Source organism: Rattus norvegicus, chromosome 16 (assembly GCF_036323735.1).
Source record: "Rattus norvegicus strain BN/NHsdMcwi chromosome 16, GRCr8, whole genome shotgun sequence".
NCBI classification, from domain to species: Eukaryota; Metazoa; Chordata; class Mammalia; order Rodentia; family Muridae; genus Rattus; species Rattus norvegicus.
Window position 1 is genome coordinate 28,879,111 of NC_086034.1, and position 26,874 is coordinate 28,905,984.

Here is a 26,874-nt window from a genome sequence, read left to right on the forward strand (position 1 = left end):
TCTCAGCACATGCATTATTCCAATCATTTCCTATCATCTTTGCCTTGAAAGGAACACAAACTATCAGAAGAGGAAATCATAGAGGTAGAAAATATGTTTTGATTCTCTGTCTCTTAAGACCTTCATTAAGACCAGCTATCTTTAAGGAATACATAATAATCTAAAGGAAAACATTAAGCCTTTACAGACAAAATAAAATATTTGAATTATAACTGGTATTACCTTATTCTTGTATTGTGTCTTTATCTTAGGAACACTCACACCAAAATTGTAGACCTGGAATCTTCGTAATGATCAGTGATTTTCCCACTATTCCAGGAATATGAATTAGCTATTAAGGTTTATTTAAGCTGCCTGATGACAGGGCTTTTAAACTCTTTCTTTTGTAAGTGAACCCCAAGTATCAAGATTTTATTGGTTTCCATATTTACCACAAGGTGGTTGGTGGGAGACTGACAGAAACACACTTGTTCCTACGAATATCACCATTTCCTTCTGATAAGAAAATTGGACTCTTCCCAAACAGCAGGAATTCAAAGATAAAGCAAGTGTCCCCTGGGCAGGAAGCCAGGCAGCTTGGGCATTGGTATGTTGACGCACAGGGTACTACTCCCAACTAAGGCACTTGAGCAGTTTCTGAACTGCTTCAAGTCCACAAGCTACACCACAGTAAAGATAATGATGTTTAGCTTATTTATCGAGCAAAATATTTCCATAGTAACAAAAGAAATTGCCACGAAAACCTGGAGCTCTTTAAATTCACATTGGACATAGCTCAGCCTCGTTCACTCTCCACAAACAATACCCCCAAAGAAGCGCATCAGAAAGGACAAAAAAAAATCGAGAGCCATCCTCTGTAAGTTTGCTGATTCCCTTTGCACCACTTAGTATAAAACTTGAGCATCTCTCTTGCTCGCTCGCTCTGTCTTCACCATCTACTCCACTTCCTTGTGCGCCAAAAGCCAGCTCCACACCTGGATAACTGCGACACTCACCCTGTGAGCGCAGGACCCTTTCCGTGTCCAAAGTCCCAGTTCTCCACTTCTCCTGCAACAGGAACAGAGCGGCATCCCTCACCCAGCCGGGGAACCAGTACCAAACCCAACAGTTGCTAAGAGTCTGATTCAGGTTTGAGCGCATCCGCGTAAAACCCAAGACAAAGGCTTCACTCGGTCTTTCGCGGTGCGCGCCCTTCCCTGGATAACCCGTACTCTCTTTCTCTCTCAAGCCCACCCTAGAGGAAGACACTGATAGGAATTGCTTTCCGAGGGGTGCGGCTGCGGGTGTAAACAGTGCTTACTTATAATCTACCCAAGGTCTACCAGGGGGGCTACCAGAGCAGCACCCCGCTGGGGAAGCCTAGCAAAGGAGCCAGCCTCTAGCGGCTTGGGTACCCATCTAAGCTGGGGAGCAGGACCTCCCGTGCAGAATCCACCTGGGCAAAGTCACCTGCTGCCTGCGCTCCAAGCTACAGTTGTGCCAAGTCTTGTGCTCCGGAGAACGGACAAGCCTCCCAGGACCACTAGCCAAAGAGAGTGTGGACTCTGCCTGAGGCTGATCAAACGGTCTTTGCAATCACTCACCGGGGAGGGTGAAGTAGCTCAGGCAGCCGGCAGGCTGCGCGCAGCCGGCATCCCAGGGCAGTGGCATCCTCCCATCCTTTGTCAGAGACTGGCGGTGCACTCCTCAGCTCACAAACGTGCAGCCGGGTGGCAGGCAACCCGGCTCTGGCTTGGCTCCCCAGCCCTCTTTCCTCCTCTGAGCCTCCTCCCCTTCTCTGTCCCCCTCCACCAGCAGCACTCACTGGGCTCCCATGATGTCATCCAGTGGAAATCTGCCATGCTCAAAAACTGGAATAATCCAGCGCTCACATGGGGAAAAGCAAAGCAGGCAGAAGACACAGCGGAGACTTTAGTTGTTCCTAGAACCTAACATGGACCCGTTTAGCTGGAGTCAAGGACAGGACTGAGAAGGGACTTCAGAAAAGGGCAGGGTGAGACGCACATGGTGGAGACAGAGCCTAGAGGAAACAGTATTTTCTATTCTAGTGACTTTTAAACAACATCTAAATTAGTGGCAAAAGATAAGGGTAAGGAGAAAGTTTTCTCATCGTTCTTATAGCTGATGGCCTTCTCTTGGCTTCTTGAGAGCTGCGCTTCTGTGATGATTCCTGTGCTGCAGGGAAGAGAACGAAGACAGCCTCCAGGAAGACTGGAGTCTGGTCTCAGCAGAAAGTTCCTCCTGTCAGGGCCTGCCTTGGTGATGCCCAGCAAAGGTTAGGAGGTGATAAAGGGTGGATGATCTATGACTGGAACACTGAGATTGCAACTCTCCACCAGAATTTCTGGCTACCTTGGTAATGCTTTCCTTGCATATAATCACCAAAGACTGGAAGGTACCCTAAGGACTAGCAAACACAGCCAAGATAGAGCAAACGCCTCTCTTGACTTCTCCAAGGGTTGCCAACTAGGAGGGAAACGAGTCACATAATGTTTACCAAAGGTGTGATGCCAGCTTCTGTTGTTTAATGTTCTTTGTAACACTCCTAAAAAGTTCTATTGCAAGCATCAAATTGGCCACTAGGCTTAATACTTTCAAAGTTCCACCAATATTAATACACAAGCACAACCTACAGTCTGAGCTCCATACGTACATGAGTCTAGAACACAGGCATATCCGAAACTCCTGCTGTCAAATACCAGAACCCTTGTTGCTAGAGAGATACTGAGTGGTTAAGAGCAATGACTGCTCTTGTGTGAGCCCTGGGTTCAGATTCCTAGCACCCATATCAGGAGGCTTTCTGTCCTCCGCCACTCCAGGTCCCAGGGATCCAATGCCCTCTCTTGGCATCTGCAGGCACCTGCACATAGGATTCATAAACATGTATTCATGTTCACACACATCCACATAAAAATAATAACTCCCAATAAAAACAAATGAATGCCAGACACCAGCATCTGAGGGTTTATGCCCTTAGCTGTCTATGTTCCAAGAAGCCTCTTGACTTTTGCAAAATAACGTGTCCCTTCTCATCCCTGGAAGACAATGCATAACAGCAGCAGTCGGTGTTGGCAATGAAGTTCACTTGCCGTGTTTGGGGTCAGCATCTAAACTCTATTCCATAGAGGTATACCTTCTGGAATAGCATTCATTACAAATGTGGGTACAGTTAGAAACTTTCTCTTTCGTAAAGGGAAAGAGGACTCCACATGGCAGTAACTGTAGCAACAACACTGAAGCCTATTCCCTGTGTTAGAGAGGTTAGTTCATACATTATGAAATTGTGGAATTCAGCAGGACTTCTCCCAGCAAAAGACAATACATTACCTGTGAAAAAGCCAGACTGAGGTTGGAGCAATAGCTCAGAGGTTATAAAGTATTTACTGCTCTTGGGAAGGAGCTGGTTCAGCTCCCAGATCTTCCAACCACCTATAACCCCAGCTCCAGGGTATCCGATGGCCTCTTCTGACCTCCACGGGCACTAGGTACACACATGTGCACTTACATCCATGCACTCATGCACACCAAAAAAAATGCTTTAAAACAAAACGAGAACTTATTTTAAATAAAATATCCAAAAGTCTGTGATGTATATAGTTTGGAAATAACATAAGTCTAAAAGGGTTAACTTTCACTTAGTCATTTGCAAATTAGAATTTTTAAGATAAAATAGGTTAACATTTTTCATATGTATTATACCTATGTGCTTTAAACATCTTTGCTAATATCTCTACCTTTTAAATATAACATTAAGAATTCTTTTGTATGTTTTTTTTCTTCATTTTGGTTGTTTTTCCTAAAAATATTTTAACATATAATTTTTCTTTTCTTTTAATGGATATTTTCTTTATTTACATTTCAAATGTTATCCCCTTTCTTGGTTTCCCCTCCAGAAATCCCCCCATCCCATCCCCAATCTCCTGGTCCATGACAGTGCTTCCCCATCCACCCATTCCCTCCCCTCCTCCCTGCCCTGGCATTCCCCTACACTGGAGCATCTAGCCTTCACAGGACTAAGGGCTACTCCTCCCACTGATGCCCAACAAGGCCCATTCTCTGCTATATATGCGGCTGAAGCCATGGCTTGCTCCTTGTGTACTCTTTGGTTGGTGGCTTAGTCCCTGGAAGCTCCCGGGAGGGGGTACGGGGGGATCTGGTTGGTTGGTATTGTTCTTCCTATGGAGTTACAAACCCCCTCAGTTACCTCAGTTCTTTCTCTAACTCCTCCATTAGGGACTAAACCACTATGGAAAGACTACACCGACTGACCCAGGGCTCTAACTGCATATGTATGTAGCAGGGAATAGCCTTGTTGGGGCACCAGTGGAAGGGGAAGTCCTTGTTCTTGCCAAGGTTGGACCCCCAGTGCAGTGAAATATGGGGTGGGGGCAGTAAGGGGGATGGATGAGGTAATACCCATATGGGGGAGGGGAAGGGAGATGAGGGCTTATGGACAGGAAACCGGGAAAGGTAATAACATTTGAAATGTAAGTAAAGAAATACATCTAATTTTTAAAAAAGCCAAAGAGAGAAAAAATTCACTTTTTTAGTGTTTTAAGATTCTTTTTCCAAATGGGTAGCTACAACCTACCAAAATAAAATGTATAATTATTAGATAAAAAACTCAGAAGCATTATAGTTCATTAAAAAAGTTTACCTCAAAAGTCATATTCTATAAACCTAACATACAATCTAATTTTGTTTAAATAATGATTATATTAAACATTGACACTGAAGATTTAGAATGACTGTATTAACGCCCCCTCAATTATTGATGCTCTGCTAGGCTATTTCCATCATGATGCATGAGTTTCTTTACTAAAGCAGTCAGTCATTTGCTAGTCAAGAAAGGAAGGAAGGAAGAGAAGGAAAGAAGGAAGGAGGGAGAGGGATAAGACAGAGACAAAGAGAGACAGAGTCAAAAGATGTAACATTTCCCTTTGTATCTTCTGGTCTTCCACCAAATACAATCTTTTTATGCTTTTGTTTTATTTTCATTAATAGAGTAACTTATACCTAGTAATTTTTAAAACAAGCTTTTCCAGGGGAGATACTGATCAATGGGTAAATTACTTGATGTATTTGTCCTTAGTTCAACTCTCCAGAACCCACATAAAACCAGGTGTGGTAGTGCGTGTCTACAATCTCATTGTTGTAGAGGAAAGCAGAGAAAGGAGACTCCCTGGAAGTTCTTGGCCCAGCTATCCTGGTACAGACAATAATAAACAATAATGAGAGTGACACCATAGGATGCCTCAGACTTCCACATGTGCATCATGGTACATGCATTCCCATACCCTCATAATTCCATGAAATAGAGTGGCATGGTATTGTTCTTTACAGATTGTTGATATAAAATAAACAAAATTAGAATTTTTATTGAAAAACTCATGAAACATGCCAGATGATGTGTGGTATTAGTTATACACGTTAGTCTATTTTATCTCCAATTTACCTGGTTCTATAGCTATCTTATGAGACATAAAAGAAACTTAGAAGAATTTCAAACATTGTCCATGGAGCTAAACTAGCAAGAGTCAGAAATAAGACTTGATTCTCCCAAGAAACTCATGTGAAGTCTGTCTTCATATCAGCAACTCTTAGATACATTTTCTCTGAAAGTGTCAAATGGGAAAATGGTGGTGTACCTTTGTGATAGTCAGTGTTGTCAACGTCACAGAATGTTGAGTTTCTAGGTGACAAGTGTGCCTATTTGAGGCATTAGCTACATTGGGATAACTGAAATGAAAAGACTTGCCCAACTGTGGGTCTCAGCCTAATACCCCTGGGCTAGGGTCTTTAAAAAAGAAAGTCAGTTAAGCACAAAATATGTTCCCTTGCTCTCTCTCATCTCTTCCTCCACTTCTCATCCCTCTCTCTCCTCTCTCTTATTTTTCTCTGTTGCTCTGTATGTCTCTCCATACCCTTTTCTCCTCTCTTTCTTCTCTTCTTTTCTCTCTTCTCTCTCTTTCTGTTTTTCTCCACACTCTCTGTGTCTTTTTCTCTGTATCTGCCCTGTTCTCCCTCCATTGCCCCTCCCTGTTTGCTAACTGGATGCAACAGTAGCTGCATCAAGTCTGCTGATGTAACTTCCTCTCCATGATGAACTATGCCCTCAACTATAACCCTAAGTAAATCCTTTCTTGGGTTTGCATCAAGTATTCTGTCACAGCAATGATACAAGTAACTAATACAATGTCCATATTCATGTATGTGTTTATATTCTATTTGACGAATACTTAGCTTTTGTAAATTTTTTAACCAGTTGCTAAATTTGTCACTAGTTTTATTTTCACCATCCCTGTTAATGAAATATTTCCAAAGTTATTCTTGAAGAAAATAACTTGAAGATAGTAAATTAATTTTACTTTTTAGTTCATCCTTAGTCTTTGTCATTAAACAAGATATGGTGATTTTTGCCTAAAAAGAAATTAGCATAAAATAAAAATATTTTAAATCCCACAAACCATTAATTTAAACAGAGAGAAACACTACTTTGCCAAGTGCCTTTTCTATACAATTGATCCTTCAGGGTTTCTGTTGATGGTAGATTGAGTGAAAGTTGTTATCCCTACTGGAAATATTGAAAAAAATGGTTGCTCATCTTATATATTACATCTCAGGGGTCCATAGGTTTCTCATGGATATTGATATTCTCAGAGCATAGATGCATGGCCAACATTTATTGAATTAAAAAGATTCAGCACAGGTAATTTTTCCAAACCCTTTTTATCTAGTCTTCTCATAGTTGGCTGTTTAGCAACTCTGCTAACAAGAATTAGTTGGAATAGATTGGTTCAACGGTTAAAATGAACAAATGGTTAGTCTTTCAAGATGCACTGTTAATTTGGAGCGATGAACAAACTTCTCATTTATATAACAAGCAGCTTTTAAAAAATAATGAATAGCTTCCCATTTGTATTGTGTGCTAAAGGGTACAAACTCTCCTATTTATTACGTTCTTCCTATCTAAATACTGTTATTTGGACTTAGGTTTCAGAACACTTGTGTGAAATTAAACACTGTTATTAACAGGACAGATGGTCTGTTAGCCGCTGCAAGCTCACCTTGCTGATGCCCCAGCAGCAGTGCTGGTCACTGACACTGCCATGACATAGTTGTAACTATTTGTGAGTTGCTTCTGTTTGAAGAAAGAAAAAGAAAAGGATGGAGAATTGTTTTCTTTAGGAAGAAGAACTCACACTTTAAAAGAGATGCATTGCTTGTGAAAGGAAAAGGATTCCTGTGTAGTTACAGTCAGCAATGCAAGAAGGGGTTTGAAGCTTTTTCCAAAAATAAAAGAAATTGAGTGATAGAAGTGCCGAGTGCCTGAAGTCTGTATCAGCCGTAGGTTAAGGTTATTCTTAATCTAATGCTCACTCTACTGGCCTTAATAGCATCATTCGTGATTTGTGCTCAGTATTTCTACCTACATCTTGCCATGTCTGATTCTACCTCTGACTTTAATTGCCTTGGTTGATCTCATTTACACGTATGGAATTAAGATTTACAGGAAATCAAATATAACATAGTCAATTTTCTTAGAAACCACCAAATTGATTTCCAAAGTGGTTGTACAAGTTTACACTTCTACCAGCAATGGAGGAGTGGTCCTTTGCTCCCATCCTGCCAGGAATGAGCTGTCCCTTGAGTTTTTTATCTTAGCCATTCTAACGGGTGTAAACTGGAATCTCAGAGTCATTTTGATTTTCACTTCCCTAAAGACTAAAGATGTTGAACATTTAAATATTTCTTGGCCATTAGAGATTCTTCTTTTGTGAATTCTCTTGCTTAGCTCTTTGACTCATTTTTCTAAATTGGGGTATTTGTTTTGCTGGTGTGTGATTTCTTGCTCTTTTATATATTTTAGATATTAGTCCTCTGTTCCATTTGGGGTTGGTGATCCTCTCTTCCAGTTCTGTAGGGGGCATTTTGTCTAGTTGCAGTGACCTCATGAGGTCACATTTATTAATTGTTGTTCTTAGTGCTTGAGCTGTGGATGCTCTACTCAGGAAGTTGTCTCCTATGCCTATGAGCTCAAGGCTATCCCCCACTTTCTCTTCTATTATATTTAGTGATTCCAATTTTATGTTGAGGTCTTTGACCCACTTACACTTGAGTTTCGTGCACGGTGCTAAGAATGGATCTATTTGCATTCTTCTACATGCAGACATCTAGTTAGACCAGCGCCATTTGTTTAAGATGGTGCATTTTTTCTATTGTACAGTTTTAGCTTCTCTGTCAAGATAATTCTTGAGAATAATCAACAGTTGTCTAATTGAAGGTAAACACCATCCATATAGGGAATTCATGACCTATACTGTTAACTTAGCCAACTATTACTGGTTAGAGATGTCATAGACAGGGTGCCAGCCCCACCTGGTACATTTACAATACAAGTTCCGTACCTAACACTCAGGAAAAATTGCCTAAGAGCAGGATAAAAAGAGGATCAGGATGTCATCTGTGAAGCAGTGTCTGCTGGAAATGACAAGGATGATGCACCTATGAAATCTCAACAATATGGTTGACTAAGCATAAATTTATGACTACAACAAAAGTAGATGTGCATTCTACTGAAATATTTAATCTCTCCTGTAAAGCATATAAATGTATTAAATTATTTTATTATAATTAATTGAATCTTGGAGACAAAGTCATTGTGATTTCTAACCAAATGCTGTTTCATGTGCGTTAACAGAGTCCTGTTAGGGATGAGGGATAGAGTCATCATGGTCTTTTGCATTCTTTTCAACGAGAATTTCAAGAATACTTTAATCTTTTCCATTGCCATTGTTCTCCTTTTGAGTCTTTTGATCTTCTATGGTCTTATCTGTCTGCTCTCCCATCAGACCTGATCTCTCTTCTTTAGGTTTCTCAGTGATCCAGAAGGATGATTTGGGTGGGGTGGCGTTGTCTCCTTATTCTGTGGCTTCCAGTTGGGTTGGGTTTGAATAAGGATATTCAGGGTGAGAATAATGTTTTCTCCAATTCAACCTCACAATTGAAGTTTTTCCCAATTCTAGGTCCCAGTAAGGTTTTAATATATTAGAAATTATATTATGAATTATGAGATTAGATTATGTCAGTTCTAAGGTGGTTCAGGATTTTCCAATATTTCTGGAGGTAACTAGTTTTTACTTAACTTTATGTTCATGCCATTAAATGTTTTATTTCTTAACATATTGTTTAATAAATCTCAGACAATTGTGCCCTCTCCTAGCAAAATACAGAATCATATACTGCCCTATTCTAATGATTGGAACTGTCTATAACTGACTACATGTTCACGGTCAGCCCTTAGCCTTCATTGCAAAACAATCTCAACCAGGAACAGACTTTGCTCGCAAACCCAATGATGCCATTTTCCTGAACTAAATCCCATGGCACCCAATCACCATAGCAGGAGTTTCTGACCTGAGACTTTGTCAAATGATCTTTCAAAGGATCTTTGCATGTACATGTATGAAGATCTTGCAAGTATGTGCGAACACACACAGACACACATGTGCATACACACGCACATACACACAACAGACAAAGAGCAGTCTTATAAATGCATATGAAAACTATTTGAAATTTTACCTCTGCAACTAATTTAACTGTCTTCTGCACACTGGAACTGGAGCAATGGCTCAGTGTTTATGAGAATCATAGACCATTCTTCCTGAGAACCTCGATTCTGTTTCAAGAAACCACATGTAAATACAGTTCTAGGGAACCTGATGCCCTCTTCTGGCTTCTGTGGAAATCAGGCAAAACAAGGGGTGCACAGACATACATGCAGGCAAAATACTCACACACATGAAATAAAAATTTAAAAAAATCTTTAAAAAATTTTCCCTGAACATTGATAATACCACTGGCTTCATACTGACTATGTCACAATGTGTTTTCTTTTTTTTTTTAGATTTATTTATTTATTTTATGTGAATACACTATCACTGTCTTCAGACCCACCAGAAGAGAGAATTGGATCCATTACAGATGGTTGTGAGCCACCATGTGGTTGCTGGGAATTGAACTCAGGACCTCTGGAAGAGCAGTCGGTGCTCTTAACCACTGAGCCATCCCTCCAGCTCCTACAATGTGTTTTCTTAATCCCATCTTTAATCACATATTGAAATAATATCCAAATTCAAAAGATAAAATCTAGACTGCCTTCTGGCTTTCCAGTTTATTCCTCTACTGCTTAACACTGTGTGTTTATACTGAATCACAGAGCCACACTCTGAATTATAACTTCAGGTGCTTCTCATACTTCTGAAAACTATTTGCCCACACTTAATAGCCCTTTAATAATAAATTTTATTTTGTTTTATAATAAAAATGGGCTATTAAAACCAATAAACTAGTTTTACTACTTGATATGCCTATTGCAGTCAATGAAGTGTAAGTGAAGAGGTTTGTACCCGTTCAAAACCTAAGACTTGAAACATAATCAGACTTCAAACCCATACCTTTAAAACTCAAATAAGGTTACAGTTCAGGCATGACATTCTCTTTATAAGATGTCCTCAGGAGGCTCAAGTTGTTACAGGTACTTCTGTACAACCATGAAAATCTGAGTTCAGATTCCAGCAGCCACATAACAAGCCAGGTGCTAGTAGTCTCACAGGTGGTCTCACAGGTGCCAGTAATTCTAGTGTTGGGGGATGGGGAGATTGTGACAAGAAGATCACGTGTCTTGCCTGCTTCTAGCTTAGCAAAGAAATGTGAGCTCCAGATTCAGGGAAATTCCTTACTCAAAGGAATAAGGTGAGGGTTGATAGAGAAGACACACAATGTCCTCTCAGGTTTCTGCATGTACACAGCTACATACACACACACACACACACACACACACACACACACTATACATATACATACACATATACACACATCCCACATACACCTATAAGACACATGCACACACACATACACACGCACATACACACACATATACACACTTACACACATGCACACACACATACACACACATACACACATACACACACACCTACACATACACACACACACACACACACTTTCCTACATGACCTCTACTTTCCAGTGCCATGTCACTTTGTACTAACATACTCTATCATGATTTATTCATTATTAATATTTCTTACTGTGTGAGATGTAAGGATGGAATATTTACTATGCTCCTTCCTTCCTTCCTTCCTTCCTTCCTTCCTTCCTTCCTTCCTTCTAATGCAGTTTTTACTGAAAATTCCCAGGCTCAATTGCTTCTGCTACTCAAGACTCCCAAGCAACTGGGACAACAGTACATACTGCCACCCTTGGCTACCCTTGCTTCTTTGCAATCAGAACATAAAGAGTGTCTGAAATTCACTGTAGCATAAATTATCACGTATACTAGTGCTTTCTAGAAGAATCACACTGTTTTTAAAGGGAGATTGAATCTATGTATATTAGGAATTATGAAAATACATTATTTCTGTAAGTGTCAGTTTTTTTTTACTCCTGACTCAAAACTGGATCATTTAGATAATATGGTATTATATAATATGGTATCAAGCTATACTATAGCACTGTTTTCTAGTTTCTTCATTGTCTTAATTACACATAAATGATTAACTCACCATATGTGCAATGAAAATGCAACTTTCCCTTTAAGTTTAATTGAATTAATACATATGTAAGTGTTGACACGATTTAAGTTTTTGTAACCAATATCACATGTTGTAAATAGCTTCACAACAGAAAACAGTTTACTTAAGGCACATTATAATTTATGTTGGTTTAATTTACTGAACTTACAGACTAATTTAAAAGATGCATATGGTAGTAATAGCATCCAAACATGCATTTTGTAACATAATATCCATTCATTAGAAAATTAAATACGCATAAAATATCCTTTGACCACAAAATATTTTATGAACAAGAATAAAGTTTATCAAAAAATGCAATTGCAGCCTAATGGTGACATAAAAACGTGACACCAATAACTCATATTTACTGAGATGTGTTAAATGCTAGGCATTTTTTTAATGCTCTACATTCCTTAAGGCATTTAACTAGCAAAATCATTTCGAATTGTCATTTTCCTCTATATTATAAATACAGAAAATGAAAGGAAAAGCACCTGAGGCTTGGGCTGGGGAGATGGTGCAGTCAACAGCTTTTATTTTAAACATAAGGACCTGAGTTCAAACACTTTGCTCCCACATTAAAAAAGCAAACAAACAAACAAAAAACTAGGCATGGCTGTACATTCGTGTAACCTCAGCACAGTTGGGAAGCAGCATATAGGTGAGCTCTTGAGAGCTCGAAGAACAGCCAGCCTATATGAACTGGTGAGCTTCAAGTTCAGTAAGAGAATTTGTCTCAGTGCAATAGGATATAAAATACCCAAAATCCTGTTGTGGTCTCTACCCGAGTATTCATGAGCGTACACCCCCACATGCTCACATACATGCCCATGCATCATACACACAAAACCACACAAAAAATAAAACACAACAAGATGAAACACACATATATAAAACAATAAAAAAGAAAATAGAAAAGAAAAATGAGCAATGGTGAAGGCTGATGGTTGCAAATGCCCCCACGGGATTTAGAGCATCGATAACTAAACCTTTCAGCCTCCTTTTATTATTTATTTGTTTCCTTATTTATTCACATTTCATCCCAATCACAAGGCCCCATCCTCCCAGTCCCATCCTCACACTCTTCCTCCCCTCATTTTCCATCCCTGTCTCCTCAAAGGAGAGGCCCTCCATGGGTACCAACTGAAAGAGGCAGGACTAAGAAGATAGTCTCCCACTGAGGGCCAACAAAGGCAGCCAAACTAGGGGAAAGGGATCCAAAGATGATGGGCAACAGAGTCAGAGACAGCACCTGCTCCAATTGTTACAGACCTGCATGAAGACCAAGCTGTACATCTGTTACATACGTGTAGAGAACCTGGGCCCTGCCCCTACATGCTCTTTGGTTGGTGATACAGTCTCTGTGAGCCCCAGTGTTGACTCTGTAGGTCTTCTTCTGGTGTTGTGGACCCCACTGGCTTCCTCATTTCTTCCCTTTACTTTTCCAAAAGACTCCCTGGATTCCACCTAACATTTGGGTATGGATCTTTTCGTTTTTTTCCTATTTTTATTTATTTTTATTGGATATTTTATTTACATTTCAAATGTTATCCCCTTTCCTGGTTTTCCCTTTGGAAACCCCCAATTCCATCCTCCCTCCCCCTGCTTCTATCAGGGTGCTCCCCCACCCACCAACTCCCTCCTGCCTCCTTGTCCTGGCATTCCTCTACACTGGAGCATACAGCTTTCCAGGACAAAGGGTCTCTCCTCCCACTGATGTCCGACAAAGCCATCCTATGCTACATATTTGTCTGGAGCAATGGGTCCTACCATGTGTACTCTTTGGTTGGTGGTTTAGTCTCTGGAAGCTCTAGGGAGTCTGATTGGTTGATATTGTTGTTCTTCCTATGGGGCTGCAAACCCCTTCAGCTCCTTCAGTAATCACTATGAACTACTGAAGTACTAAATAAATAGAAAATTAAACTATTATTGACAAATAATACCCCAAAATTAGGAATGTGAAAATACTCTGGTCCATATTCCTGCCTTGACTGATTCCTGGGAGTGATCTATTTTAGTATTAGAAAGAAAATGCTCAACCAACCATTATAGTCAATTTCTCCTAAACATTACATCATAACAATAATTTCTTCTTGCTCTTTCTAAACAACATAGCCCTATAAGGAATTCCTCACAGTACATTGGGGCCCCTAGAAGCACACTTCCAGGAGCCAGTTTGCTTACACTTGGGCTCTGTTGACATCTCTTCACAACTACATTTGTCAGCTTCCTCATCTATAAAACAAGAGTAATGAGGGACTCTATGGGTTTGTCATCATTACTGCATTACCTGACATATATGAAACATTCTGACAGTTCCTAAGAGATTATGTAGCTCTTATTCGTATTTTTATCATGGCAAAAAAATTACGCTTTTTTTAAGACAAGGTCTCACTATCCAGGCCTGGCTGTCTTGGAACTCACTGTGGCCTCAAACTCACAGAGATCCATCAGCCTCTGCGTCCATGGTGCTGAGATTAAAGGAGTGTGCCCCTATACCCAGCTGGAGATTACCTCTTATAATTATCAACAATCTTGATGCAAATTATATAAAAGTATTAAATAACTATTCCTATTTATAAATCCATCCAATGTGTCCTTTGCTAGTGTGTGTTTTATTATAGTTTATGTTTTATTTATTTCATGGTTTCTTGGAGTTCACATATAACTGAAACATTGCAGTACAATTAAGTGAACTGACATGTGCTTTCCAGGCCGTCTATAAGAAACTGACAGCATTCTATAGACAAACAGTTGAATGTCTGTGGTCACAAGGGTGCATTGTAGAGTGTTGTTAAAAATCTCAACCAAGCCTGAACTTGATTCTTGGCAAACCTGAGTCAGCATGCCTGGGTTCAGCACGTTGGACAGTGCCAAAGGCATGCTCTGCTTACTCGAGCAAGCATTGGGACAATGTTCAGAAATTGGAGCAAATACATGGACCTGGATGCAACTCCATTACTCTCTTACATACACAAAAGTAGTTATTATTCTATTCACAAGAAATCAAAATCACAATAGGGTCTAAATATGTCAAACAATGAACAAGAGAGAATAACTACATTTTCAGCAAAGCTTCCCTGATCCCTGGCTTCTAGCTGCGCCCCCAGGGATGCATATTGATATTTTTCTAAGTTGTTTTTAAGCATTAATTAGAGCTGGGAATGTAGCTCAGCTGGTAGAGGGCTTGTCTAGTGTGCACAAAGCCCTGGATCTGATCCCCAGTTCAACATACTCGGGTGTAGTGGTGCATGTCTTTAATCCCAGCACTGAGGAGATAGAAGCAGAAGAATCAGAGGGTCAATGTATCTTTAGCTACATAGTGACTTTGAGGCCAGTCTGAGATACTTAGTAAGGTCCTGTATTAGCAAAGGAAAACAGTGAATTATTTTGTTGCACTAGAACATACAGTATTTAAAGCTGAGGAATTAATGAGGTTGATAAGTGTTATGAATGATGTTTATAAATATTATTTTATTTAGTAGCAACTTAAGCACTGCATGAGGTTTAGATTCAGAAGATATTCTAAACGCAAATATATAATCTCGCCCTCTGGAAGATAATCCCAAAGATATGTATACTTATCCTTTCCATTATTTTGCCATAAAAATTATACATTCTTAGTGTGTTTTGATTATCATAGAATGATTTCTTTAGTTTATGCAATGGGCTTTCATTCATTTTAAAATAAAGCAATTTTACTGCAGAACTGAATTTAGCAGTCGATAAATTCTCTGCAAAGTAAATGGCATTATGGAAAGCTCTAAGAGAGCCTTTCTTCAACAAAATTTGACTTGCATCACGTGCCTACTCTTTAATTCAAGACCTTCATCAAATACAACCAGTCTGCAGATCACAAGGCCTTCATCATGCCTCCAAGTCTGCAATTCAAGGCCTTCACCGCGCCCCATAAGTTGTAGTGCAAGGGCCTCATCATGCTCCCAGTCTGCAGTTCAAAGCCTTCTGGGCTTTGTTTCTCTTTTCTTGTTTGTAGCTATCTTCAGATAAGAATATATATTTTGGATTCTTTGAGGAAAGTATTTTTCAAAATATACAGAGTCCCCCAAAAATATTTCAACAACACTAAAATAATATAAAAAATGGTCTGGCAAAAAGAGAAATTCAGCCATTCCTGGAAGTGTACAAGAAACATCCCCACAATTGAAGGGAGTCCACGAACCTTGATGTAGCATCCTGGCCTGAGATGAAAAGGATACACGGTGATCAAGCTTGCTGGTTTTACAAAATGCTTTCTAAAATACAAATTCCACCTAAAAATAAATGCTTGATTTTGTTTTGTTTTGTTTTTTGTTTGTTTGTTTGTTTCTCTGTCTGGCTCTTTTCATTTAGGGTAAGGCCTTTCTCCACATAATTGCCAGTGGCAAAGGCTTGCCCAAACTTTAAGGTGAATAGAGTTACATTGTACACATACACCACTAATTCTTCTTTCATTTACGTCTAGATGGACATGGAGGGTTCATTCCAAACCTAGCTTTTTTATAATGTCGTGATAAATGAAAATGCAAATATTTTTTCATTGTTTGTTCAAATCCTTTGGTTACATACTTAGAAGTGGTGTTACTGGCTCATAGAGTAGTTCTTTGTTCAGTTCTCCTTAGTGACGATACTGATTTTCCTGTCTACAGTTTGCAAGAATCTCCTATCTCCACATCCTTGCCAACATTTGCTGTCTCTGATTCATTGCTGATATCTATTCTGATTGCTGTGCATGGTTTTACTTTTCATTCACAATTATTAACCATGTCTAACGTTTTATATACCTGTTGGTCGTTTGTACGTCTTATTTTGACAAATATCTACTCAAGTGTTTCACCTTTCTTAATAGAATCATTTGTTTCCTTGCCATTGAGTTATTCATGCTTGTGGCATATTCAAAATCTTAAGTTAATCTATGCCATCCATAAGATTATCCTGATATACTTCTTCTATGTTATATGAAGCTATCAAATCATTCATAACAAGAATATGGGTGCAACAGAAAACATGCTATAAGTAGGTCCAAAATGTCCATTTATTATTTCAAAATGAAAGCCAATAGATGGCAAGCTCACATAACGGCTGTGGTAGATTTTTTTATATGTATAAAAATAAAGAGGCATAGCTTGGAAGCAGCCATATTAGTAGAGAATAAAATTTTAATAGAATGAAGTTAGAGGAAGTTAAGATTTTAAAAAGAAGAAAACAGGGGACAGAATTCAAACAAAAGGATATAGAGTTTACTACAAGGATGGGAATAATTTAGGTCAGGTTGTACTGAGGCCCTACTTTTCTGTCCAAAATAGGCCCTGCAGTGAGTGAACGCTGGCCACCTTTATCCTGTCACCATCACAGCACAAGTCTTTCTGGTTTGACATCTCAGAAGATAAGGAAACTGTGCTGTCTATTAAGAACTTCTGCCTAAGAGCACTGCATTCATTCGCTGTCTGTGGCAAGTCACTTTGCCACACAAGTATCAGAAATGCCTGTGGGAGGAAAGAAAGGGAAGCTGGGAGGTCTGCAAAATGGTGGCAAATTAACAGCTATTAACACATGCAAAAATCAGAGGGAGCAGACTGAAAAATGTGAAAGAGCAAAATTTTCACATGTGCGCATACATATTTAAGCACTACATTTTTAATGTAACTGTATGCAAAAATGTGGTGACTGGTGCTAAGTGTCAACTTGATGGACTCTGGAACCACCTGGAATGTGGGTCCCTTGGCATGCTGTGGGGGACGAGCTTGATCACATTAGCTGAGGAGAGATCCAGCCATTCTACGTGGTACCATTCTCTAGTTGGGTTCCAGGATTGAACAGATCAGGGGTTCTCAACCAGTTTGGGGGTGCATATTAGATACCCTGCATATCAGATATTTAATTAGAATTCAGAACAGTAGCAAAAGTACAGTTATGAGGAAACAATAAAAATAACTTTATGGTTGGGGATCACCACAACATGAGGAACTGTGTCAAAGGATCGCAGCATTAGGAAGGTTGAGAACATCTTACCAGTTGGGGAAAATGAACTAAGCAAAAATTCATTGCTATCTACTTTCTGATTGTGGATGATGTACGACTCGCTATTTCAAGCCTTTACCATGTTAGCTTCTCTGTCATTAAGTACTTTATTTCTTAGTTAATATTTGAAATTAGCTGCTTCTGTCAGAAATAAAAATAATAGAAACAGAAAAATAACTGAGAAGAGAATATATATATATATGAATATACCTATATATTAATCACTCAATAAGGGTATATTCAGAAAATAGATCCATAGGCAATTTCACTATTTTGTAATGATCACAGAGTATATTGTACAATCTGCAAAGTACAGCCTACTGCTACCAGGCTATAAACTTCTCCAGTATGTTACTATACTAAGTGCCTAGATAAGTGTAGCACAGTAGCAAAGGCTGTGTACCTAAACATAGCTAGACACATGAAAGGTAAAATGGAAATGCTGGGAAATACTAACTTTACTATTCCACTATGACCTCACAGTACTGCTGTCACTCCCACTGCTCCATTACTCACCAAAACACTTCACTATGAAACACTTAGTACTTAGTACCATGCATACATACATATAGTAGATGATAGATGATAGATAGATAGATAGATAGATAGATAGACAGACAGACAGACAGACAGACAGACAGACAGACAGACAGATAGATAGATAGATAGATAGATAGATAGATAGATAGATAGTGTGTGTGTGCATACATAGTTACTACGATAAGTGGGTACAACCTCATCCTTAGTCAGAAAAATAGAACAATTTCAGGATTCTTCATGGGGCTGGCATATCCCAGACTGGATGACTCAGATGATTCATAGTTAATGAGTTGGCACTTGTGATTATAAGCAGGCTCAGCAATTTATCGAATTCTTCATAGAAAAAAGAGGTCAGGAGTGTTGATTCCAGGACAGCACATCCTAGTCACACATTCATGGCATATACAAGCTTTCCTCATAGCATGTGACAGCTATGTCAGCTGTATGTAAGAGTGTCAGCATTCCTCACTTGCTGGGGAGTCAGGGAGATGGACCAGAATGAGACACTCTTGACTCTGGAGAAAACAGTCTGGCAGGCTTCCTTCAGAGCCAGGACAGAGTGAGCAGAAAGCCAGCAATCATAGGGAAGTTGAAATGCTAGCATTAAACAAGACCATAAACGAGTGCCTCTCATCTGGGGAGAGATAGAAAAGAGGGAGAGACAACTCTGATGTGTAACTGAAAGGGGTCTCTTGGGAGGAGTCAGAGAAAATGAAAATAAGAAAAAGGGAAAGCAGGGTGAGGGGAAGGGTCTGATTTTCATTACGATGGCTCCTCCAACAGGAAATATTATTAGCAATGTCAACACACTTAGCTTATGTTTTCTGTAATAATATAAATCTGACTGCTCAAGAAATGAATTTAGTATTTCATTGTAAGGATAGCAGGTGGTATCCATTGTTTGCCTTTCTTGCAGGCTGTTCTCATTTCATTTCTGTTACTATGATCAGCTATCCTAATGCAAAGCAGGAGTCGGAAAAGGATGATTTTGCTAGCGATTCCAGACTGTGCTCCATCGTTGTGGGGACATCAGGGCATGGTGATGTCTCAAGAGCTTCCACACAGCTCACTTTTTCCCATGCTAATGCTGTTTGAGCCTACCCCCATGAAATGCTGCCATCCCAATTCACAGTGGGTTCACACACCTCAGTTCATTACCTGACAGCTAAAGTTAACCGTTGTACATGTGTCCCAGTGAGATGAAGCTAAGGCAACTGAAAACCCTTTGTCCTATTATAGATAAGAAAATATAGCTGCTATACTGACTCGCAAATGCAGAGACAGCCGCAGACCTACACATGACTCCTGTCTTAGGAGACCCTAGGACTAAATCTTCTGTGCTTAGTTTTTCCCTCCTAGATGCTCACACAACATGCACATACATTTAGGGATAGTAGGCACCCTAGAAGGTTGGAAAAGTGTGTGGAGTTGATCTATGTACATTCCTTATAGATCCTTTAAGTATGTTACTCACTTTTCTGACTTTTTCTCCATATATAAAACTGTTTCTCTCATTGTTGCATGTCTATATAGAAATAGCCTCTGAAGCTGTCAAGCGCTAGCTTTGTCATTCGTAATTCCCTTGTTTTGAATGTTTAAATACAATAGTCTTACCTTAAATATGCACTGTTCTTTGCATTAACCAGGCCATTTTAGAAGCAATGATATGCTCTCTGATATCTGGGTTAAAGTATATGTATCTAGAGAAGAATCCTTCCTTCTACTCTCCCACTATAGCAAGCAATTCTACCCCTGGATCTGAGAGGTGAAGATTTTCACTTTAGAAATTAAGTCATTCAAAACCACCAACCAATGAGTACATATGGAGGGACCCATGACTCCAGCCACATATGTTGCAGATGATGGCATTGTCCAGCATCAGTAGGAGGATAAGTCACTAGTCCTGTGAAGGCTCATTTCCCCAATGTAAGTTAATGTCAGGGCATTGAGGCTGGACTGGGTGGGTGGGAATGGGAGCATCCTCATAGAAGCAGGGGAGGGGAAAGGGGGTAAAAAAGGGAAGAAATGGGATAACATTTGAAATGTAAATACATAAAATATCCAAAAAGAGAAAATTAAGTCATCATATGAGGAAATGATGTCCTAGTATTTTAGTTGCCAGGGCACCAGTAGATAAACACAAACTGAGGCTGGGTGATGACTCAGTAGGTAAGAGTTCCTGCTGTGCAATCATGAGGAGCTGAAATCAAATTCCCAGCACTTACAGAAGAAGCCAGGTTTGGGACTACAGAGATGGCTAGTGGAGAAAGGCATGTACTACTCTTACAGAGGACCGAGTGTGTTTCCCAGCACCAGCATCCAGTACTGAGGCTCACAACATCCCACAACTCCAGCCACTATAGTTTTATACTGAAATTCTTCGATTCTTTGTTTAAAAGTGAAACACTAATGTGTTTCAGGTTGACATGTATTTATTGTGTCTGCCAGGAGGCTTGAGGAATATGCTGTGGAACATAAATCTAGCTAATTAAAATATGCAATGCTCACAGTAGTTCTCAACCTTCCTAATGCTGTAGCCCTTTAATACGGCTCTTCATGTTATGGTGATCCCTAACTATAAAATTATTTCATTGCTACTCTATAACTGTAATTTTGTGCACGGAGCCATATTGGATTTGGGCCTAGCCGCTTTTTGACTGCATGGTTCAAAGTGACTCTGGGCTGTTTGGCCACAGAGACTCACCCCGAAGATGACTGCCATAAATCTTAAGATTGTTGGATAAAGCCTCTCCCATGAATTTACGGCACAGGAGTATAACATTCAAGGGATGCCTCAGCTCCCTTCAGCAGATACCTTCCCTCAGCAGATACCAGTTATCTCCTCAGTCAACACCCAGTGTCTCCACCACCTGACCTCATCGCCTGACTTCTTTGCCTCCAGCTATCACTGCCTATACCCTCATCTCCCCCTCCTTCATATTTCACAAAGGTCACTCCCCCTACCTGAAAGCCTTAAAAGCTGCAATGTTCATCCCAATAAACGAGACCTTGACAACAGAACTTTTGCTTGGTCTCCTTCTTCTCTTCACCCCCATTTTGGCCCACAGGTAGAAAGCCTCTTCGGGACCCTGAATAACTGGGTCCCCGCTGGCGGGGACAAGTGGCGCCCGAACACAGGGACCCCGAAGCAAGGCCGACTACAGGACGATGGAGATAAGAGAGCTGCAGCGGGAATCAAGGACTCTTCAGGCCGCATCGCTCGTGCGTCGCTGGAGAAGGAGGTAAGGACCGGTCGAATAATTGTCGTCTAATTGCCATGGGGAAGGTATGGATTTAGGAGGCTTGTTTCATAGGAGAGATCAAGCGCTCACTCAGGGAGAGAGGATTAAGAGTTAAGAAAAAGGATTTAATCAAGTTTTTTTGTTTTATTGATGAAAGGTGTCCCTGGTTAATTTTAAGCAGTGTGGGGCTAGCTTAAGTAAAACTTGTAATAAAAAAGGGACAAGGTAATGGTAAAGTGTTTTTGCATATGCGTTCTTTTAGAGTTATATTTTAGTCTTTGGATCCTGACTAGAGATAGTTTACACCCTAGACATGAGAGAGAATGGGTTTGGGAAAAACAGTCCTCCCGGACTCTCCACGGATGCTTTGGAGAAAGAGAAAAACTTTTCAGGGCTCTCCTGGGAACAGAAGAAAGGCAGGAGACGTCCTGCCTCTCTGCTGGCTCCTATTGGAGAAATGCTTATTTCTAGTTCTGGGTTCCATAGGTAGGATATGTGGGTCCCTATCGTGGGACACCATCTAGTTTTTTCCCTCTATGTCTATTGTGTGTCCTTGGTGCACCAAGCTATCCATGTCTGTCAGTTTATGTCTGTGGTCTTTGTTTCTCGTTGTTTAAATGTTTTATGTTTCGTGTTCAAAAGAAAAAATGATAAAAACTTTATCTGCCAGTCGTTCACACCTTGACTTGGTTTTAACTCGTTTCAAGAAGGGAACAATGCATAAAAAACAGTTTCAATTGGCTTTTGGAGCCTACATCTGTAGCTAGAAGCCTAAGTCTGCTGGACAAGCTCCCCAGGGGCTGGCTAAATGTTTATACTAGCTGATCCTAAAGACACCAGGAGCTTCACAGCTTAAAAGGTGTAACATTGGTAACAGAAAGTTGGCTTAAAACTGTAATTTGGATATGAGCCAACCTAGGGAAACAGGTCCAAATTGAGGTAATATTTTTATGGAATTCTTATTCTAAAAACCAGGCTTCTAAAAGATTTTAGGGCAATGTCTCTTTGTTGAGGTATTGGAGACCGCACCATCGTGCATTCATATGTAGGAATTGGCAATCATAGCCAAAGTTGTGGCTTGCCCTAAAGTTACTGTATTTTGATGCTAATTCCACTGCCCCAAGAACAGCTGCCTAGTCACATACTCAGAATTCAGGTGACTTTCCAAAGTTGTGGTTGTGCTCTGGTGTTACAAAGAGATCTTAAAGATTGTGATTAAAGATTGTCAGTGTTACATTGACTAACTCAAACTTATTTGCAATTAAGAAAAAATCAAACAGGTAGAGATTGTTACAAGATTTACGAAGGATTGATGAGGTTTTAGAACTTGTGAGAGCATTACAGCTTGTTTGCTTACTCCAACTGCCATTTCAAGATAGATTTAGAGGATTGTTTTTATACAATTTGTTTACGTCCTGGCGATTGTGAGTTTTCATTTTGTGAGCTTGCTTATAATTTTAGAGAGCCCATAAAGTGATATCATTAAAATTTTTACTAAAGAATGGCTAATAGCCTTACATTATGTAATTTTGTCGCTTCTTCAATGTAAGAAGTTAGAACTTTAAATCTTTAAGTGTATATAGAAATTTTTACTACAAACTTTTGCTCTCTAAATGAGCTTTAATATTTGGGGAGTAGCTGTTAGACTACTCCAGAAAAGAGTATTTAAAACTAATTTTAAGCTTCTAAGGATATGTTAATTGCCAAAGTACCTCACCTTACCAGAGGACTTAACTTTGTTATCCTCATTGGAGATAAAGCTTTTGTCATTAGTACAAAATTGTAGGCTAGAGTCATGGAAGTATTTTAAAAAGAAACCTGGTGAAACATACCTTATTCCAAACAGCAATCAAATTGGTTATTACAAAATACTGATATTTGGCCTATTACATATACAAATTTCAGGCAAAATTGATAATTTTACTCCTTGCATGCTTTTGTATTTACTGTAAATTTGTGCATGCAACCCATAGAAAATGCGCTTAGTGTATTTATAGGTGGTTCATCTAATGAAAAGGCTACATGTATGATTGGATCACTTGTTTATTCTCTTGAGTTTCCCCTGCTTCAACACAGACTATTAAATTACATTACGTGCTGTAGCCACTGTTTTTAAATGTTAAAAATCAAGCTTTCAATTCATACGCTGATAGCCAATGTGTGGCTTGTGGTTTTACAATTGATTAAAAAGTTTTCGTTCTTTTGTTTTTTTTTTTAGATACTACTAGCCCTCAAATTTTACAATTACTTAATGCTATATTAGAGGCAGGTTTTCTACTTAAAATCAAAGTGATTTCAGTGTGAATTGTCTGACAACTCACTGTCCTTTCAGTGCTCTGGCTCAGACAACTAAACAAAACCATAGACCCAGCTCTTTGAAAATGGTAATGGAGTTGATAACACACCCTCTTGAAAAGAGGAAGACTCCATTTGCTTACTTTCAACTCCCAGCCTCACCCTACCGGCTCAGGGATTTCTAGTGCGACTAAATCTGGACAATATTTATAGGATTTGGCATCTCTAATTAATGCTTATGTTTAGGTAAATAAAGCTGGTGAGGGGCTGGAGAGATGGCTCAGTGGTTAAGAGCACTAAGTACTGTTCCTTTATAGGCCATTTAAGAACTCAAATTAGATTGCCTAGACCCCTTAGCAAGGGAGGACAATGATACCAGACAGATTATAGGCCTTACATAGGAACAGTTAGTAAAAAAATCTCATTCTTTATATATCCAAAACAATAATGCTGGAGACAATAATTTGGTATAAAAGTCAATTTATAAATACAAGTGCTCAGTGTCCTCAATTTAATCCTTAAGGACTTATCTTAATAAATAATATTTTAACAATATTTTAATAAATAAAAAAGGGGAGTTATCCCTGTATGCTAAAATATGCTCCTTTTATTTCAATTTTAAAATTTGGATGCCAAGGAACACTCTGAGTTTATGGCACCCTACAACTAGGCATACTTCTGCCAAGGTGAAATAGAAAGATCCACATATTGGCATGATCCTGTTCAGATATTTTATATGGGGAAGAGGGAATCTTTGTGTTTTTTCTACAGGATGCTACAGGAGTGTGCCAGCTGCCCGAGTGGCTGGTGAGACTTGCTGATCCTGGGAGCATGAAGATTCAGCTCTCCTGGTTCGGGTCCCTGGAGTCATTCCTGTGTCCTTGGAGGAATATGGAGGATTCCCACTCATCTTTTGTCATCACAGAAATTCTGGCGTTGCTGCAGTCATTGTGTCCCGTCCCACCACGGCCTGCGCTCCGACCCTCTGTGCACTGTTGCTTGGTGGAAGCTGCTGTGGACTGGGGAACTCTGCCCTGGTTTTGCAGATCTCAGACATGGTCCCATTGCCTGCTGGTTGTTCCAGAGAAGAATGACCGATCCTGAACTGTCCTGGGAAAGACCTTGGCATTTTCGCTGCTATTGTAGCAGCCATTACTGCTGCAGCCATTGTGTCTGCAGTGTCTGGAGTTACCCTCCCCCAATCTATTGTTAAGCAAGCACAGTGGGTGAACTTTCTGGAGTAGTTGCTAACAATTGGGAATTCTAAATTTTATTACAGGAGAGGCTTGACTAGGTCCTTGGTGGTATGGCCATAGCAGCTGAGGAGAACCAGATGAGGTGCCCACTACTTATTGGGAGAGGCTCAATTTCCACAATCTCTTATATTAATGCCATCTGGCTCCTGCTCCTTCGCCCCTGGGCTCAAGTAAGAGGAATGAGAAGATGATCCAATGTAGCTATCCTCAGGGACGGGCAACTTCCTCTGACCCTTGACCAATCTAAGACAGGAACCTTGGGGGCGACAAGGTGATCCTATGACAGATAAGGCTGGGGTTTGAGAGGTCGATCCTAAGACAGAGGTGGCTACACCCCGTTTAAACGTGCGGGCCGGTCAAATGCTCCTCTGCCCAGTTTCTCCCCCAATAACACACATGTATAGCCCAGAACGGTGTGTTACAGCATAAGTTCATTCCTAGCCATTGGGGTGCAGTCCTAACTGCAAGAGTGGCTTGCCATGGCCGAGCTGGGCACTCTGTGAGGCATGTCTAATCTCTCTCAGACCACTACTTCCACCTAATGGTTTTTTTTTTTTTTTAAAGAAAAATGGGGGAGATGCACGGAGCCATATTGGATTTGGGCCTAGCCGCTTTTTGACTGCATGGTTCAAAGTGACTCTGGGCTGTTTGGCCACAGAGACTCACCCCGAAGATGACTGCCATAAATCTTAAGATTGTTGGATAAAGCCTCTCCCATGAATTTACGGCACAGGAGTATAACATTCAAGGGATGCCTCAGCTCCCTTCAGCAGATACCTTCCCTCAGCAGATACCAGTTATCTCCTCAGTCAACACCCAGTGTCTCCACCACCTGACCTCATCGCCTGACTTCTTTGCCTCCAGCTATCACTGCCTATACCCTCATCTCCCCCTCCTTCATATTTCACAAAGGTCACTCCCCCTACCTGAAAGCCTTAAAAGCTGCAATGTTCATCCCAATAAACGAGACCTTGACAACAGAACTTTTGCTTGGTCTCCTTCTTCTCTTCACCCCCATTTTGGCCCACAGGTAGAAAGCCTCTTCGGGACCCTGAATAACTGGGTCCCCGCTGGCGGGGACAATTTTGCTACTGGTATGAATCATAATGTAAATATATGATATGTAGGATACTGATATGTGAACCACTGACACACAGAGTTATCATCTATGTGGTGAGACTGTTTAACATATTTAGTCAGCATGTGTTTCTTGTCTCTGCCTGCCTTCAATACTTTAGCTAAATAATAACTTTATTTATTTATTTTTTTGAAAGAAGCCATCATTAATCATCCCTAATACTATGTTGTTGGGAAAAGAAGCTACAGAAATGTGACTCAGTGACAGAGTGGGTAAGCAGCTTGCACAAGACCCTGGGTTGAATTCCCAGAGGCACAAAAGCAAAAGAGCACAAAACAAATGAATTCCCAACACAGCATCTAATAGAAGCTATCTAAATGGAAGTAATATTCAAGTACAATGCTACTAAATTAGGAAATATGCAGTCCAGATAGTAAGTTATAAAAGGAAGAGCCTATATAAAATAGTGGGAGGAATTATTTAAACACAGTTTTTATTGCTTGGTTTGTGATACTTATGAAAACATCCTTAATTTTAGGAAACCAAGTGACCAAGACGGGGTGGTTATTAGGTCATAAGTGGTAGGACACAGGAGACATAAAAGAGGACATGATGCTAACTGTTTCTCTAGTCTCAACTCTACCATAGATCGTTTTCCTTCTGTGATATCTAAGTCAATAAAAATGCAATCAGCAGTGGAAGTATAAATTGGTGGGTGAAGTTCTGTGGTTTCAAAATGGCCATCATGGCCGTGCAGAAGTTCAATGAGATTCACAGAGTTTGGAACTGGGCAAGTGTAAGTGGCTTCCTTAAACTAGCTGTGCAGTGTTTCAGTTTGTGAGTGT

General features: G+C 40.0%; 2 protein-coding genes across 10 annotated transcripts in view; one reads left to right on the top strand and one right to left on the bottom strand.

Annotated features, from left to right (window-relative positions):
• The window catches only part of Marchf1 (membrane associated ring-CH-type finger 1), an 858,714-nt gene extending 856,952 nt beyond the window's left edge, over nucleotides 1–1,762 (bottom strand). For 2 of the 9 annotated variants that reach the window (XM_039094632.2, XM_039094634.2), the window contains exon 1: nucleotides 1,584–1,758. The gene's annotated coding sequence lies outside the window, so the exon portion shown is untranslated. Of the gene's footprint in view, nucleotides 1–995; nucleotides 1,242–1,449; nucleotides 1,468–1,583 lie in introns of those variants that run through there. The other 7 variants (NM_001135838.2, NM_001401505.1, XM_017600176.3 and 4 more) reach the window with 6 other exon arrangements.
• Nucleotides 1,763–20,776: 19,014 nt separating this feature from the next.
• On the top strand, nucleotides 20,777–25,934 carry LOC134482491 (uncharacterized). Its single transcript, XM_063275959.1, has 2 exons — nucleotides 20,777–21,400; nucleotides 24,467–25,934. The coding sequence occupies exons 1-2, from the start codon at nucleotides 20,948–20,950 to the stop codon at nucleotides 24,797–24,799; spliced, it is 786 nt and encodes a 261-aa protein (XP_063132029.1). The 5' UTR covers nucleotides 20,777–20,947; the 3' UTR covers nucleotides 24,800–25,934.
• The last annotated feature ends 940 nt before the right edge of the window (nucleotides 25,935–26,874 follow it).